The following is a 16,040-nucleotide window of genomic DNA, read 5'->3' on the forward strand; positions in this document are numbered from 1 at the left end:
GCAAGGGGAGTGGAAGAGGGAGAAGCAAGTTTCCTGCCGAGCAGGGAGCCCGATGCGGGTCTCGATCCCAGGACCCTGGGATCGTGACCTGAGCTGAAGGCAGATGCTTAACAGCTGAGCCACCCAGGCACCCCACAGATGTGAAGTTTTTTGTTCCAAATGCTAAGTAACATATTAAACATATACATAAACATAATAGCAATAGGAAAACGTTGATGACCAGGATAGATTCCACAGTGGAGGACAGAGAGTCTGTTTCATAATAAGCCCAGTTATTTGCGGTAAACAATATCGTACATAATTCTTAGAAGCTATCTAGCTCTGGGCTTTTTAACTGTGATTAGAGTGGAACTGAGTTCTCTAATATTTAAAAAATATGTGCTTTTGTACATTTTTGCATAGAGGGCTTATGTTATCTTTCATCAGATTCCTGGGAATGAAATATTTCCTGACTGACCAACCCAGGCATTTTATAGAAGAAATTGATGCCCAAGGTCAGAGACCTAAGCAGGGTAGGTTCTGCCTGCCACACCAGTGTTTTGTCCCCTGACACCACCACACCATCTAGGAAGCCGGCCTTTATCAGGTGTTTACACCCCTTACCTCTTAGCGATAGAACAGCAGTGTAAGGGAGGCGTTAATGAACTCATTTAAAGATGAGAGGTCACAACAGTGAGGGCCAGGACTGCAGCCCGATGGCCCCAACTCGCTCTAGGACAACTGGCAGCCTCTTTCTTCCTCTCACTTGAAGGAGACCGAGACCCAGAGCTCAACTCCAAGTCCACACAACCTCTTGGGGTTGAAGTGAACGAGGGTGGACTATTTAGAATCAACACCTAGATCCTTTGGCAGCAACAGTGATTCTGATATAACCTGGGTAACCCAAAACTTAACACACACTTTAAAAAAAAAACCCCGACAAACCCAGAAACACACATGCGGTCCCAAGAGCCAGCCAGTTACTCAGCTCTAGCCCAGTGTCCGCTCCAAGTTTTGGTGTGTGCTGTTGACCAGCAGAGCTGTCACTCCATGCCCCACCATCTGGACTTTTGCAGGCCAAGGTTTTAGCCCTGGGCTCTTCATCTGGAAATGGAAGCTGGAGGCTGGTTGCTGCTGTCCCTCAGCCCTCTAGAAATCAGCTTCCCAAGGAATTCTGTATTTTCTATCTTCTTCTTTCTCTTTCTTTTTTAAAAATATTTTAAGTAATCTTTACACCCAAAGCAGGGCTCAAACTGACAACCCCAAGATCAAGAGTTGCACATTCTACCGACTGAGCCAGCCAGGTGCCCCTCTAGTTTTTTTTAATCAACTAACTTCAAACTCTGAATTCTACATTTCATATGGAGACAATGAGACTGGCTGGACTGTGTACGTGGTCTGTGCTTCAGTCTGCGGACAGAACCCTTCATTCAAGTCAGTCATCAGGCATTCTTCTCAATTCGGAAGCAAATGTAAGTCACTTTCTAGGACTTGCCTCTTGGACCTCATCTGCCGGTAAGCAAGCAGCAGCTCAGGGAAAAAGATGTTTCCATTGTAGGAAATGGGTGGTCTTGTTAACTAAAGATCGTAGCATCTCTGATAGTTACTCTTTAGTTAGGGATTACATAGCAACATGACTACTTCTAAAAATGACTAAAACATTACAAATTGTTTTATGTAGACCTAAAAGTCCTTGAAATTTGTTTTACCCTATTCTTGATGACAATTGCTGACTTCAAGTCTCAGGATTATTACCGCCACTGTTATGCCTCGCGGTTCCCAGAGTCCTTTTGCAGCTGCATTTAGTCCTTGACAGGCTAAGAATGATCAACCTTACTATGTAGATAAGGAAACAAACTCAAAGGAGGCTTCACATTGTTTGCTCACACCTCCTGTGGTCACTCAGAGGGAAACGGTTTTTTTTTTTTCTTTTTTAAGTAGTTTCTGCACCCAACATGGGGCTTGAACTCATGACTTGGAGATCAAGAGTCACATGCTCTACTGACTGAGCGAGCCAAGTGCCCCAAAGGAAGTGCTTACACCGCATAGGATGTCATGTGGTCCTGAAAATTCAAGCAGGCCATTCAATTTCTAGTCAATAGGTTGCCAGAAACAGATGAAGTTTATAACATTTTTTTTTCAAACTGCTCTTTCCAAAAGCCTAGTAAAGCTTAGGTATTTAGAGACATTCCATCCTATAATGGAATTTAAGATCAGAAAAGGGATCACAGAATTTCTGGACTGGAAGGGATTCTCCAGCTACCTGATGATAATCTCACGTTTACTAGCAAGGGCTTGTTCCCTGTGTTCGTCCCCTGCTCTGCTCTTCCACATGGGCTGTGCGCTACCTGTGTCCTTGAGTTTCGCCACCTGTGACCACCTTCCCTGAGACAAACATGACAAATTGATCACATCCACTCCTTTCTATTTTCAAACACGGATCTCATTCCTAAATCACAATTATGCCGGGATGCCCACACCTCCATCTGGCACTCAGGATGCTGCCCAACCGGCCACTCCCTGGGTCTTAGGCTGGGTTCTCTCTCTCGACCCCTATACACCAACCATACCAGACAACTCCACCCTCTAGGTGTCCTCTATTTACTTTCTTATCCCCCTGCCTGTGTTATCTTGCTTTTATACCTGAGAACTGAAGCAAAAATGCCCCATGTATAAATCTTAGGTAATGCCTCTACTCTAAAAGATTAAAACTCAGTTTTCAAATATCTGAGACCTTGCTTTTTCATCAGTTGTTTGGGGTATTTACCCAGAAGCAGGATTCCTGGATCATATGGTAATTCTATTTTTCATTTTCTTAAATTGATGTACCGCTGACACACAATGTTGCATTAGTTTCAGGTGTACAACATAGTGATTCAACAAGTCTGTACATTATGCTATGCTGTACATTAGCTCACACGGGCAGCTACTGTCTGTCACCAGACAACACTATTAAATACCATTAACTATATATAGTCCCGATGCTGTACCTTTCATCCCCAGGATGTATACACCCCATAACCATAAGCCTGTATCTCCCACATTCCTTTACCTATTTTGCACATGCCCCCACGCCCCTTCCCTCTGGCAATCACCAGTTTGTTCTCTGTATTTATGAGTCTGTTTCTGCTTCTTTTATTCATTTAAGATGCCACATATAAGCAAAATTATATGGTATGTCTTTGACTTATTTTACTTAACATAACACCTCTAGATCCACAAATAGCAAGTTCTCATTATCATGGCGGAGTATATTTCATTGTATATATAAACCACATCTTCTTTATCCATTCATCTATCAGTGGTCACTTAGGTTGCCTCCATATTTTGGACATTGCAAATAATGCTGCCATCAACATAAGGGTGCAAATACCTTTTCAGATTAGTGTTTTAGTCTCCTTTGGGTAGACAGATACCCAGGGGTGGAATTGCTGGATTATGTGGTAGTTCTATTTTTAGTTTTTTGAAAAATCTCCACACTGTTTTCCACAGTGACTGCACCAACTTGCATTCCCACTAACAATGCACACGGGTTCCCTTTTCTCCATATCCTTGCCAACACTTGTTATTTCTTATCTTTTTGATTATAGTCCTTCTGACAGGTGTGAGGTGATATCTCATTGTGGTTTTGATTTGCATTGCCTTGATGATGATTATTTTTCCTTTTTTTATTTTTTGAAGAACTGCCACACCGTTTTCCACCATAGCTACACCACTATCTTCCCACTAACAGTGCACAAGGGTTCCAATTTCTCCACATCCTCATTGACGTTCATTCTGGTTTTTGATAGGAGTCATCCTCTTGGGTATGAGGTGGTATCTCGGTGTAGTTTGATTTGTATTTCCCTAGTAATTAATGATTCAGCACCTTTTCATGTGCATATTGGCCATTTGTATGCCTTATTTGGAGAAATGTCTATTTAAGTGCTTTGCACATTTTTAAATCGAGTTGTTGTTCATAGTAGCATTATTCACAGTTGCTAAAATATGGAAACCTAAATGTCCATTAATGGAGGGACGGATAAAGAAAATGCGGCATATACGTACAATGGACTATTATTATTCAGCTTCTTAAAAAGGAAGGAAATTCTGACATGCTACATGAATGAATCTTAAAGATACTATGCTAAATGAAATAAGCCATTCACAAAAAGATAAACACCGTATGATGCCACTTGTATGAGATACTTCAAACACTCAAACTCACAGAGACAGAAAGTAGAGTGGTGGTTGCCAGGAGCTGGGGAAAGGGAGAACGGGGAGTTATCAATCAGTTGATGAGTACAGAGTTCCAGTTTAAGAAGGTGAAGAGTTCTGGAGGTGGAGGGTGCTGATGGTTACACATTATGAATGTACTTAATAACACCTAACTGTACACTTGAAATGGTAAAGATGATAAATTAATGTTATGTGTACTTTACCACATTAAAGGAAAATAAAATAAAATGGAATAGGGGCGCCTGGGTGGCACAGCGGTTAAGCGTCTGCCTTCGGCTCAGGGCGTGATCCCGGCGTTATGGGATCGAGCCCCACATCAGGCTCTTCTGCTATGAGCCTGCTTCTTCCTCTCCCACTCCCCCTGCTTGTGTTCCCTCTCTTGCTGATGGTCTCTATCTCTGTCAAATGAATAAATAAGTAAAATCTTTAAAAAATAAATAAATAAATTAGAATAAAAATAAAATAAAAGGACTTAGGAACCAGGCTGAAGAAGCTTCCACTGGCAAAGACAGGACATTTTCAACTTCAATAAAAATACAGGCATACCTTGGAGATACTGTGGAGTTGAGTCCCAGAGCACTGAAATAAAGTGAGTATCACAATAAGGTGAGTCAAATGAATTTTTTCATTTCCCAGTGCATATAAAAAATGTTTACATAATACTGTAGTTAGTTAACTGCAATAACATTGTCTAAAAATGTACATACCTTAATTAAGAAATAACCTTATTCCAGGGTGCCTGGGTTGCTCATAATTGACTTGAATTAATCAAGTCTAACTCCTGATTTCAGCTCAGGTCACGATCTCAGGATTGTGAGATCGAGCCCCACACTGGGCTCCAGGCTAGGCACGGAGTCTGCTTAAGATTCTCTCCCCCTCTTCCTTTGTCCCTCCCCCGACACCACTCCTGCTCTCTCTAAAAAACAAAAAACACAAAACACCTTATTGCTGAAAGGTGCTACCTAACCATCATTTGAGCTTTCAGCAAGTTGTAATCTTTTTGCTGGTGGGGGGGTCTTGCTTCGATGTTGATGGCCGCTGCCTGATCCAGAGTGGTCTTGCTGAAGTCTAGGGTGACTGTGGTAACTCTTTAAATAAGACAACAATGAACTGCCACACTGGTTGACTCTTACTTTCACAAATGATTTCTCTGTAGCATATGATGCTGTTTGATAGCACTTTACCTATAGCAGAACTTCTTTCAAAATTGGAGTCAGTCCTTTCAAACCCTGCTGCTGCTTTATCAACTAACTTTCTATGATATTCTCAATCTTTAGTTGTCATTTGAACAATGTTCACAGCATCTTCACCAGTGGTAGCTTCCATCTCAAGAAACCTCTTTCTCGGGGCGCCTGGGTGGCACAGTCGTTAAGCATCTGCCTTCGGCTCAGGGCGTGATCCCGGTGCTCTGGGATCGAGCCCCACATCAGGCTCCTCTGCTATGAGCCTGCTTCTTCCTCTCCCACTCCCCCTGCTTGTGTTCCCTCTCTCGCTGGCTGTCTCTGTCAAATAAATAAATAAAAACATCAAAAAAAAAAAAAAAAAAAAGAAAGAAACCTCTTTCTCTGTTCATCCATAAGAAGCAACTCCTCAGCCATTAGTTTTATCACCAGATCGCAGCAGCTCAGTCCCATCTTCAGGCTTCACTTCTAGATCTCCTGCTATGTCCACCACATCAGCAGTGACCTCCCCCGCTGAAATCTTGAACCTCTAAGTCATCCATGGGTGCTGGAATCAACTTCTAAATTCCTATTAATGTTGATATTTTGACCTGTTTCCACAAATCACAAATGTTCTTAATGTCATCGAGAATGATGAATCCTTTCGAGAATGTTTTCAATTGGGTTTCCCCAGATCCATCCGGGGAATCGCTATCTCTGGAAGCTAGAGCCTTACGAAATGTATTTCTTAAATATTAAGACCTGAAAGTCAAAACTGCTCCTTGATCCATGGGCTGCCGGATGGACAATGTGTTAGCAGGCATGAAAACAACATTGATCTCATTGCACATCTCTATCAGACTCCTGGATGACCAGCTGCATTGTCAATGAGCAGTAATATTTTGAAAGAAATCATTTTTCTGAGGAGAAGTCTCAATAGTGGGCTTAAAATATTCAGTAAACCATGTTACAAACAGATGTGCTGTCATCCTGGCTTTCTTGTTCCATGTACAGAGCATAAACAGAAGAGATTCAACATAATTCTTAAGGATTTTTCAAATGGTAAATGAGCATTGGCTTCAACTTAAAAGTCACCAGCTACATTAGCCTCTAACGCTCTGTCTTTTGAAGCGTGGAAGCCAGGCAATGACTTCTCTCTAGCTCTGAAAGTCCTAGAAGTCCTAGATGGCACTTTTTCCCACAGAAGTGTTTCATCTACACTGAAAACGCGTTGTTCAGCGCAGCCAGCTTCATTCATTACCTCAGCCAGACCTTCTGGCTCACTTGCTGCGGCTTCACATCAGCACTCGCTGCTTCACCTTGCACTTTGATGTTATGGAGACGGCGTCTTCCCTTGAACCTCATGAACCCACCTCCGCTGGCTTCAAACTCCTTCTGCAGCTTCCTCACCCTTGCTCCGGACTAAGCTTTGGCTTAAAGGGATATTGTAGCTGGTTTGATCTTCTGTTTAGACCACTAACACTTTCTCCGTATCAGCAATAAGGCTGTTTCACTCGTAGCATTCATGTGTTCACTGGAGCAGCACTTTAAATTTCCTTCAAGAACTTTCCTTTGCATTCACAATTTGGCTATGTGATACAAGAGGCCCAACTTTCCACCTAGCTCAGATTTTGTCATGCCTTCCTCAGTCAGCTTAATCATTTCTAGCTTTTAATTGAAAGTCAGAGACATGCAACTCTTCCTTTGAACAAGTGGTCATTGTGGGTTATTAATAGGCCTAATTTCAATATTGTTGCATCTCAGGGAATAGGGAGGCCCAAGGAGAGATGGGGGAACAGCCAGTCAGTGGAGCAGCCACAACACATACATTTATTAAGTTCACGGTCTTACACGCACATGGTTTGTGATTCCCCCAAATAATTCCAAGAGCAACATCAAAGATCAGTGATCACAGATACAAAGAAATATAATAATGAAAAACTTTAAAATATTGCAGTAATTACTGTAATGTGACACAGAGACACGAAGTGAGCAAACGCTGTTTGAAAAACGGTGCCAAGCATCGCTTGATACAGGGTTGCCAAAACCTTCAATTTGTAAAAAAAAATGCAGTATCTGCGAAGCACAGTAAAGCAAAGTGCAACAAGACAAGGTATGCCTATAACGGCAAAGGACTGAAACACAGCGAATGTTTAAATCTATGATACTAAAAAATACGACAATAATGGTACTAGTAAGAAAGCAAATTGGTCACCTTCAGAAGAGGACAGAGAGTAAATTATCTTGAACGTGGATAAGGAAATGAATTAAGCCTTCATCCTGCCTTTCCCATATAAAATGTGCCACTGGGTAACAAACAGCAGATAAAAGAAAGCATTCCTTTTCTCTTTTATTGAGGTAAAATTAGTATATTACATTGTATTAGTTTCAGTTATGCAACGTAATTGTTTGTAGAAACTACAGTGATCACCACGGTAAGTCCAGTTACCAACAAACATCACTATACAACTGACACCCTTCACTCATTTTGCCTACCCCCAAACTCCTTCCCTCCTGATAACCACCAATCCATTCTCCATATTTACGAATTTTATGTTAGTCCACATATAAGTGAAATCTTGTATTTGTCTGACTTATTTCACTTAGTGTAATACCCTCAAGGTCCATCCACAAATGGCAAGATCTCATTCTTTTTTTTATGGCTGAATCATATTCCATTATATATATAATTTTTTTTTACCTCTTTATCCATTCATCTGCTGATGGACACTTAGGTTCTTTCCTATCTTGGCTACTGTAAATAACACTGCAAAGAACACAGGGGGTGCATGTCTCTTTTTCAATGAGTGTTTTTGTTTCTTCAGATAGATACCCAGGAGTAGAAGAGCTGGGTCATACGGTAGTTCTATTTTTAATTTTTTGAGGAATCTCCATATGGTTTTCCACAGTGACTGCACCAGTTTGCATTCCCAACAGTGCACGAGGGTTCCTTTTCTCCACATCCTCTTTAACATTTGTTATTTCTTGCCTTTTGATACTAGCCATTTTTAACAGATGTGAGGTGGTATCTCGTGGTTTTGATTTGCATTTTCCTGATAATTGGTGATGTTGAACATTTATCATGTGTCATTTGGCCATCTGTAGGTCTTCTTTGGAAATGTCCCAATAGATCTTCTGCCCATTTTTCAATCAGATTTTTTGCTACCGAGTTCTTTACATATTTTGGATATTAGCCCCTTATTGGATACGATTTACAAGCATTTTCTAGGTTGCCTTTTCGTATTACTGACTTCCTTTGTTGTGCAGAAACATTAGTTTGATGTAGTCCTCCTTGTTTAACAATTTTTTTTTTTGCAGGAAGAATTTCTTATGAAGTATTCCAGGTACTAAGCGAAAGGGCCTCCAAATAGCAGCATTTGGTAACTCCTGATGTAAGAATGGATCCAGTCACACTGAGCTTCCATTACTGTCAATATCACATGACCTACAGACATAATGTGCTTCCAAACAAAAGAAACCAACACTCCTCTAGTCTTGCCAAAGGGATGGAACCTGAATCTGATAGAGCTTCTGGATGCAAAAGGACAGAAGATTAAGTTGAACTGCACCAGCAGTGTGTGATCAGTAACTTCAAAACTCTGGGGAAAAAAAAAAATGGCCTCAGGGCCTTCAACAAAGTTATGGGGGGAAAGGGGATGGAAGGGGAGCTACAGATTAAAAAAGACTCAAAAGCATACTTAAAGAAGAAAAAGTGCAAGACCAAACTCTGGCGTTCAGGGATGTACACGTGGATGATAAAAGAAACACAAGGGAGTGTTGGACAAGTGGTCACTTTTGGAAGGAGGGACTGTGATTATGATGGGTGCACACGAAGGGACTTCTGGAGAGGCTGGCAAAGTTCTTGACCTAGATGGTAGTTTCAAGGGTGATTTGCCTTATATAACGACTCATAAACTAATTTGTTCAGTGAGATTTTCTGTATCTGTTTTGGTTTACAATATAAAATGTTTAAAAACAAAACAAGACCAAAATAATCCTGTTTTCCTAGTTACATACACCTGCTAGAGATTGCTGCTGTGTTAGGATCATGGCTCAGAACACAGACTTTGGTGTCAGATCTAAGTAGTTTTGGTTTCTTACTCTGTTACTTACTGTGTGACTTTGCTAAGTTGCTTTGCCTCTCTGAGCCCACGTTCGTCACCTGGAAGATGAGAATTTTATCAGTATCAAGCCCATAAGCTTGCTCTGAGGATTAAATGAGGAGATATATATATCTATATCTATTTATCTATGTATGTTTAATATATATATGTTTATATAATGTTTGGCATTCAGGCAATGTTCAATAAAGATGAGCTATTACTGGTATTCAAATATCAATGACTGTAGATTAATTTAAATAGCCTTTTAAATATCATAAATACAATATTTACGTTCTCATAGCTTTTAAAGGAAATAGATTGATTTGCACTCTCCTAAAACACTCCTAAATTGGCTGTTATAATCTCTTTAATGAACATATTTTTATAACAAGTATTATCTGGAAACTAAAATCACAGTTATACATTAAAATACTTACATGGGTATATTACTCCATAATCTTCGAGAGATGATGCAAAATTCTGAATTAGTGACTTACCATAGGAATAAGTCTCCATTCTAGCTCTGTTTACACATCAACTGTGGAATAAACTTGGTTCTTGCTTTCAAAGGCAACGTGGAGGTTTGGGTATTTTCTCATTCTTTAAGAAGTGCTTGTATTCTTTACATGTTTATATTTTCTTGCAGTTTGTGATCATAATAGGATACCTACAGGCTAAGATCTGTGTTATTTGAGATATGTTCTCATTCTAAATTTCTCTCCTCTTAAAAATATTGGAATTAATGTGTCTCACACATCAGAGTATTAACAGGCTGCCCCACTCCTGAATTACTTAATAGAAAATGCTATGTCTCTGGAAATTTAGGTGTGGCTAAAATATTAACAAAGGACGTTAGGAATGATCAGATGTGTCAATGTAGTTATCTGTACGAGGAGTGGTGAATGTGAGGAAAGTCTGTGTTTATTCCTACTACTAAATCTGTCTTAGAAACAGACATGAGGTCTCCCACGGGGAAAAATTAAATTAGAACAAATATATCTCATTAACAAAGCAGTCAATTCCCTTTATTTTTAAAATTTTATGTACACATATGAATGATCTGTATAATGTACATTCAATATAGAAAGCTTTATATATTTGATAATGTATAGAACATTTCACAATTACACTAATCTCTTACATAACATATCTTGACATCCGTTTTTAAATTTTTAAATTTTTTTGCACAAGCTCCTTTTTCATTCAATTTGGTAAAGCCAGTTATACATACCGACGTGTACTGTGAGCTCTCAGAAGTTAATGATTGAGGAGAGGATACCAGTGAACAGGCACAAGGACAAAACCTAATAGTGTTTGACGGTGGAGGAGGACAGCCACGTGGACTCGATGCAGTAGAGGGAAAGACCCTTTTCCGGGGATAAGTGAACTAGTCCAATTTCTGTAGATTGCAGTTCAACCCCACAGTCACACTAATTCAAAAAAACATTATAAAAACTAGGAAGAAAGTCTTGTCTTTTTGATTCACAGTCTTGTAAACAGATATAAAGGAACAGAATGTGCTTACATACATCAAGAAAAAAAAATTCTTGTGTACCCACTTAGGCTGATCCACAGAGTGCTTTCTTACAACGTGATACAATTAGAATCACTGACTTTTTTCCTAAATAAAAATATTTTTATAGAAAAAGGAATAACACTGTCATGAAACCAGGAGAAAGGCAGTAAGAGTTTGCTTCAACGTATCAGCTGGAGGAATGTGGACTGGGCACTGGCCTTTCAGCATTTATTGTCTCTCACAAATGTGTCAAGTCTGATAGCCAAGGTCGCCCGCCTCGTGGTCTACGGGAGGCGGCAGGTTAGACATGACTGACGAGGATGTCCCTGCAGTAAGGTAGCCAGCAACTCCAGGTCCTGCAAGAGAGAAAGGAAAACACACACCTAGAGAGCAGAGTCACGGGAAAACGCTGACCTTTATAAAAACGTCAGAAGCTAGTCAAGTATCTATCTTATCATACCTTAACAAACAGCTACACAGTGCCATTTTCAAGGTATGGCTAGATGACAAAGTTAAAAATCATTTCAAAATTGATGCTGGACAGTCACACTGGTGTGGAAACATGGGAAACTGTCGCTTCTCAATTCTGGGAATTTAATGTTTCAAAAAAATCCTGGGCACTAAAGGACAGCTATATCAAATGGAAAAAAAAGGGGGGGGGACAAGTAGAGGAAAGAAACTCAATACTCAATCAGCCCATCCAAAAGCCATACTTGATGAAATGCCCAAGAAAAACACTTTATCAACATTCAAGGTAACCAACTTTCATTTGGTGCAAAGAAATGCTATCACAACAAGTAACACCAAATGAACAAGGGCTGCTACACCAACGTCTCTAAAAAAAGGAAGGCTCTGGACATCTGTCATAGGTCAAAACAAGAATGCTATGGGAAAAGATACCAATATTTTCTCTTTCTAGGTCTTCCTTGATTCTAACACTCTAGTACATGGAAATGCTACCTATGCCAGCATTTATCAAGATGTGTCCTATGAGCATTCTCTGTCATGGCTTTAGCCCTCCAGTTCATCTTAAACACTGCAGAGACAATTACATCCCAGAAGCACTGCACAAACTGTACAGAGTACTTGCGAGAGACATTATAGCATAATACCGCAAACTGAGCAATACTTTTAGCTGCAACTACAGGAAATAAGGCAAACGGCTAAGGAACATCAAAGGGTTAGAACTAGAAAGGCAGTGGAAGCGGCATGCATTTAGCAAAATGGTTCTCTACCTGCTTCAGAGAGCTACACAGAAGTTAGCAAGCTGCCTGGCAGAACGGATCTAAAGCCCACTCCTGAGGTGAAGGGGGCTGCTGCCAGTTAGAAGGGAAGGAGAGACACCTGAGGGGAAAAAAGAAATATAAGCGGCAAGGGAAGTTATAAGGAAGTGCAAACAGCAGAGCAGTTTGATGAAGGCTAAGGCATAACAGGGACGAATGCAGGACAAAAGGGCACAAATCAGATTCATCTTGTTCACCTTACAAGCACTTGTATCGAGGATGTGAAATGACTCGCGTCACTGAGCAAACACTGCATCTAGCACGTAATTATACAGCCAGAGACAATTCAGCTTGCGTGAGCTGTAACGTGCCAAACAGAGGGCTGAGGCACTCGGAACCCTGAACTAATAAAACGTGGAAAAGGGATTGTCCCTTTTTATGGCACCAGAAGGCCCGCATCTATCAACTCCTGCCTTCTGCCCCCTCGGGGTGCCAGGCCTTCCCCAGACTGCCCAGAAGAAGAGCACCGGGGCAGCCTACCCCCGCTAACAGGGCAGTGCAGAGCCACCGCACCACGCTGGTACCATCACTTCCCACCAACCTGTCACTCTTTGAACCTTAGGCAGCAGCAAGATTACCAGAGATAGAAGGCTGAGAAATAAACCCCCAAACACCCTGGATCAGTAAAGTTCCCAAGCACTTCCAATTGTGGACTCAACTTGATTCACATCAAATGAGTAGATTACGAGACCAAATCATGAATATTACATAGAAAACAGACTAAGGCTACTGTTCTCAAACTGTGTGCTGAGGCACCCTGGGACAAATTCACAGGGGTGCTGCTAGATATTTTAAATTGGAAAGAAACACAGAACATCTGTTAGACACCACACAACCATTTTCAAGTTGTTTGGACCTAATACTTAACTGTTAGCTTATTTCTGGCCTAGAAGCAGATGAAAAAAAAAATCATGAAGATATTAAGGGCACTGTGAACTCAGAAAGTTTGGGAACCTCTGGGCTAAAATTAAATTGTGAAATGATGGTCCTAAAAGGATTATCCACGAGAGACCAAATTCTAGCCCCACCATTTGCCGCTTCAGGAAAGACAAACCAATGCCTTGACATTTCTGTAAATAAAGTCTGAAATGCTCTTTCCCTCACACTTCTGACCTCTCCTTTAGACCCTGTCTGGTTTCCAGGGGCCAGAAGGTACAGTCTAGTCATTAGGATGGGACAGAGCAGTTGTGTTCTCCAGAGAAAGGTGGGAGGACAGAGTAGGGGCTGCCAGAAATGGGGCGTGCGGCAACACTGAGCCAGCCTGCCAGACTTGAGAACAAGAAAAGATGGACAATTAACAAAGAATCCCACAAAAGGGAACTGGCTGCAATAATGGAGTAGTGGAAAAAGCACGGGCTTTGGTAAAAATGAACATGGGATTCTCAGCAGGGAGATAAAAAGAAGGAAGCTCTCTGCCTTAGCAGTCAGTGACCTACAATAAATTGACGACCTTAGGGAATCTTTCCTAACATCACTCACATTGTGTAGTCTTGGGACAGGTGTAAAAAGAAAAACATAAGGTAAAAAAAAACAACAACAACAACAACAAAACCCAACTCTGTGAAGAACTGACAGACTGGTTTGAGGAGAGACCCAAAAATTGCACCCTCTCTCCCTTTAGTGACCTTAGGAAGTCAAGTTAACTATTCCACATGCCTCTAGTTAAATACAATATAAACATATACAGGTGTGTGTGTGTGTGTGTGTGTGTGTGTGTGTGTGTAAACCTCATTTCCAATTCCAATTAAATATATGTGTGTACATGCCTGTATGTATGTATACAAAGTTCTTCGTCTTCGTTTCCAACTCCTACAAGCATGTTTACCTTGGTCTGCTTCTCTTCCTTCCCCTGTTGTTCCTTCCTTCTCTATTCTGATTTTGTAACTGAGGTAATTTGAGGATTTTCACTGTAAAAATTATTTTGATAGCTTGTCAGTACCCAGTTCTGCTAGAACCTAATAAATAACTAAGTAACTGAGGGCCCGCAAGCAACCACGGCTTTTCTGCATTATGGGTAAAACCGCATTGAGACACTTTTAGATTGTTTATCATAAAACAAAACAAGTATGCCAGGCTAGAGAGCCTACGGAACCAGGCAGTCTTATCTCAATTCATCAACAATGAGTAATCCTGCCTAGGACACTTATTTATAACCCCAATCCTGAGCACGTGACTGAATGCTATCTGCTCAGCAGCGAGGGTGAAGAAAACCATAAATGAATTTTTTTATTCTTATCCTACTTTGAAATAGTGATTAACTTTCCTCTGTCTTTTCCCATCTCCTACACAAAATACACCTACTTGCCAAACTCCCCCACAGGTATTTTAGAAAAAGGGACAGTGAAGTGTATTCTCATAGTGCCTTACTTCATTGGCACACTGGTTAGAGAATCCTCTCACAACTGAGGGTAGGGTGGGGTAAATCCTAAACAATTAAAGTTCCAACTCAACACACCACTGTAGACATTCCATAGAGTTATGGGTGCGATTTTACCGTTATTAGGAGACCTTGCCCCTTTTAGCACACACATGACACACAATACAAAGCGTGGAAAAGCTCAAACACAAGAAGGCAACATCTGGCAATCTGAACAATGAGTAGACAACAATTCAACCAGTAGTGCTCTGACTCTTTAAACCGTCTTTTTAAAAAAGACTAGAACTGATGGGAAAAGAACAAAAGAACATCCCAGACTGATGATGTGCTAAGAACTGGACAATCTAGGGGCCAACACAGCTCAGGACTAGTCCAGACTGTCCCGTGTGGACGTGTCTATGGGCTTCAGGAGGGCCTTTGGAATGGCCACAGTACCACCAGTCCACTTCCAAGTTGGGACTGATACACTGCCCCCTTGACCGGCTTTATACAGAAGCTGCTGCCCCTTGAGCATGCCCAAAGGAGGATGTGAAGGAACTTGTAACCCCAGTTTTTCTTCTTCCCCAACCCTCTTCCATCCCCTACAGCTCATCATAGCTCTTCTCACACCTTACTCAGAAGTCACCCCAGGGATCCAAGTAGAAGGGAAGGCACAGACAGGAACCTTTTTAATCCCTGTACTTTTTTCTCTAGTTATAGCAAATTTGGATGGGGTGAGGATTGAAAGATTTCTAAAGGAAATCTAGGTCCCTGAAGATAAATCTCTATCTCTTCTGTATTCCAACACAAAGCTTTTGGCCCACATCCTATTAGTGGGTGAAGGACCATCTCAGGTCTTTTACTGTATGAGGTCAAGTCAATGAACACTAAGCACAATGGAGAACACAGCGAATTAAAGGTGTCCCCCTGTAGGGAAGCTTATAATCTACATCTTATTATTCTTCAGGGCCAAACTTTTTAAAAAAGTAGTTCTTTTTAGCTGGAAAAAAATAAGGCAGATTTTCCAGTCACAACATCCTTAGATACAAAGTAACGAATGTAATGCCACAAAAAGGTGGTATTACATACAATTTTGGGAAAGAGTCTAAAGAGATGAAGTTTTTAGTGTGCCTGTTAGAGAACATACTCATACTCTGAAGCTACAACTTTACTTCAAATTTGAAAGAGAGATAGGAGATAAACAAAGACCATTTTCTAGGTATTTCTCTCCAGAGAAATCACAAGACAGGGCACGGAAAAGTTAGAAGGGAGCCCTGTAACACTGCTCTTCATTCATGTAGACCCAGGACTGGCAATCAAAGCACCGTGTATTTATAAATGTTAGGGCTCTGCTTATACATTTTAGTGGATTCATATGAAAGTGGTCATAGTGAAGAAAAAGCAGGAGTGTCACAACTGAGACTA

General features: G+C 40.9%; 1 protein-coding gene across 2 annotated transcripts in view; it reads right to left on the bottom strand.

Annotated features, from left to right (window-relative positions):
* Positions 1-10,458: 10,458 nt before the first annotated feature.
* The window catches only part of DNAJC13 (DnaJ heat shock protein family (Hsp40) member C13), a 119,689-nt gene continuing 114,107 nt past the window's right edge, over positions 10,459-16,040 (bottom strand). For both annotated transcript variants that reach the window (XM_040636812.1, XM_040636813.1), the window contains one exon: positions 10,459-11,332. In XM_040636812.1, the coding sequence (XP_040492746.1) occupies positions 11,226-11,332 (107 nt within the window). In that variant the 3' untranslated portion in view covers positions 10,459-11,225. The remainder of the gene's footprint in view (positions 11,333-16,040) is intronic.

Source organism: Ursus maritimus, unplaced genomic scaffold (assembly GCF_017311325.1).
Source record: "Ursus maritimus isolate PB19 unplaced genomic scaffold, ASM1731132v1 scaffold_20, whole genome shotgun sequence".
NCBI lineage: Eukaryota > Metazoa > Chordata > Mammalia > Carnivora > Ursidae > Ursus > Ursus maritimus.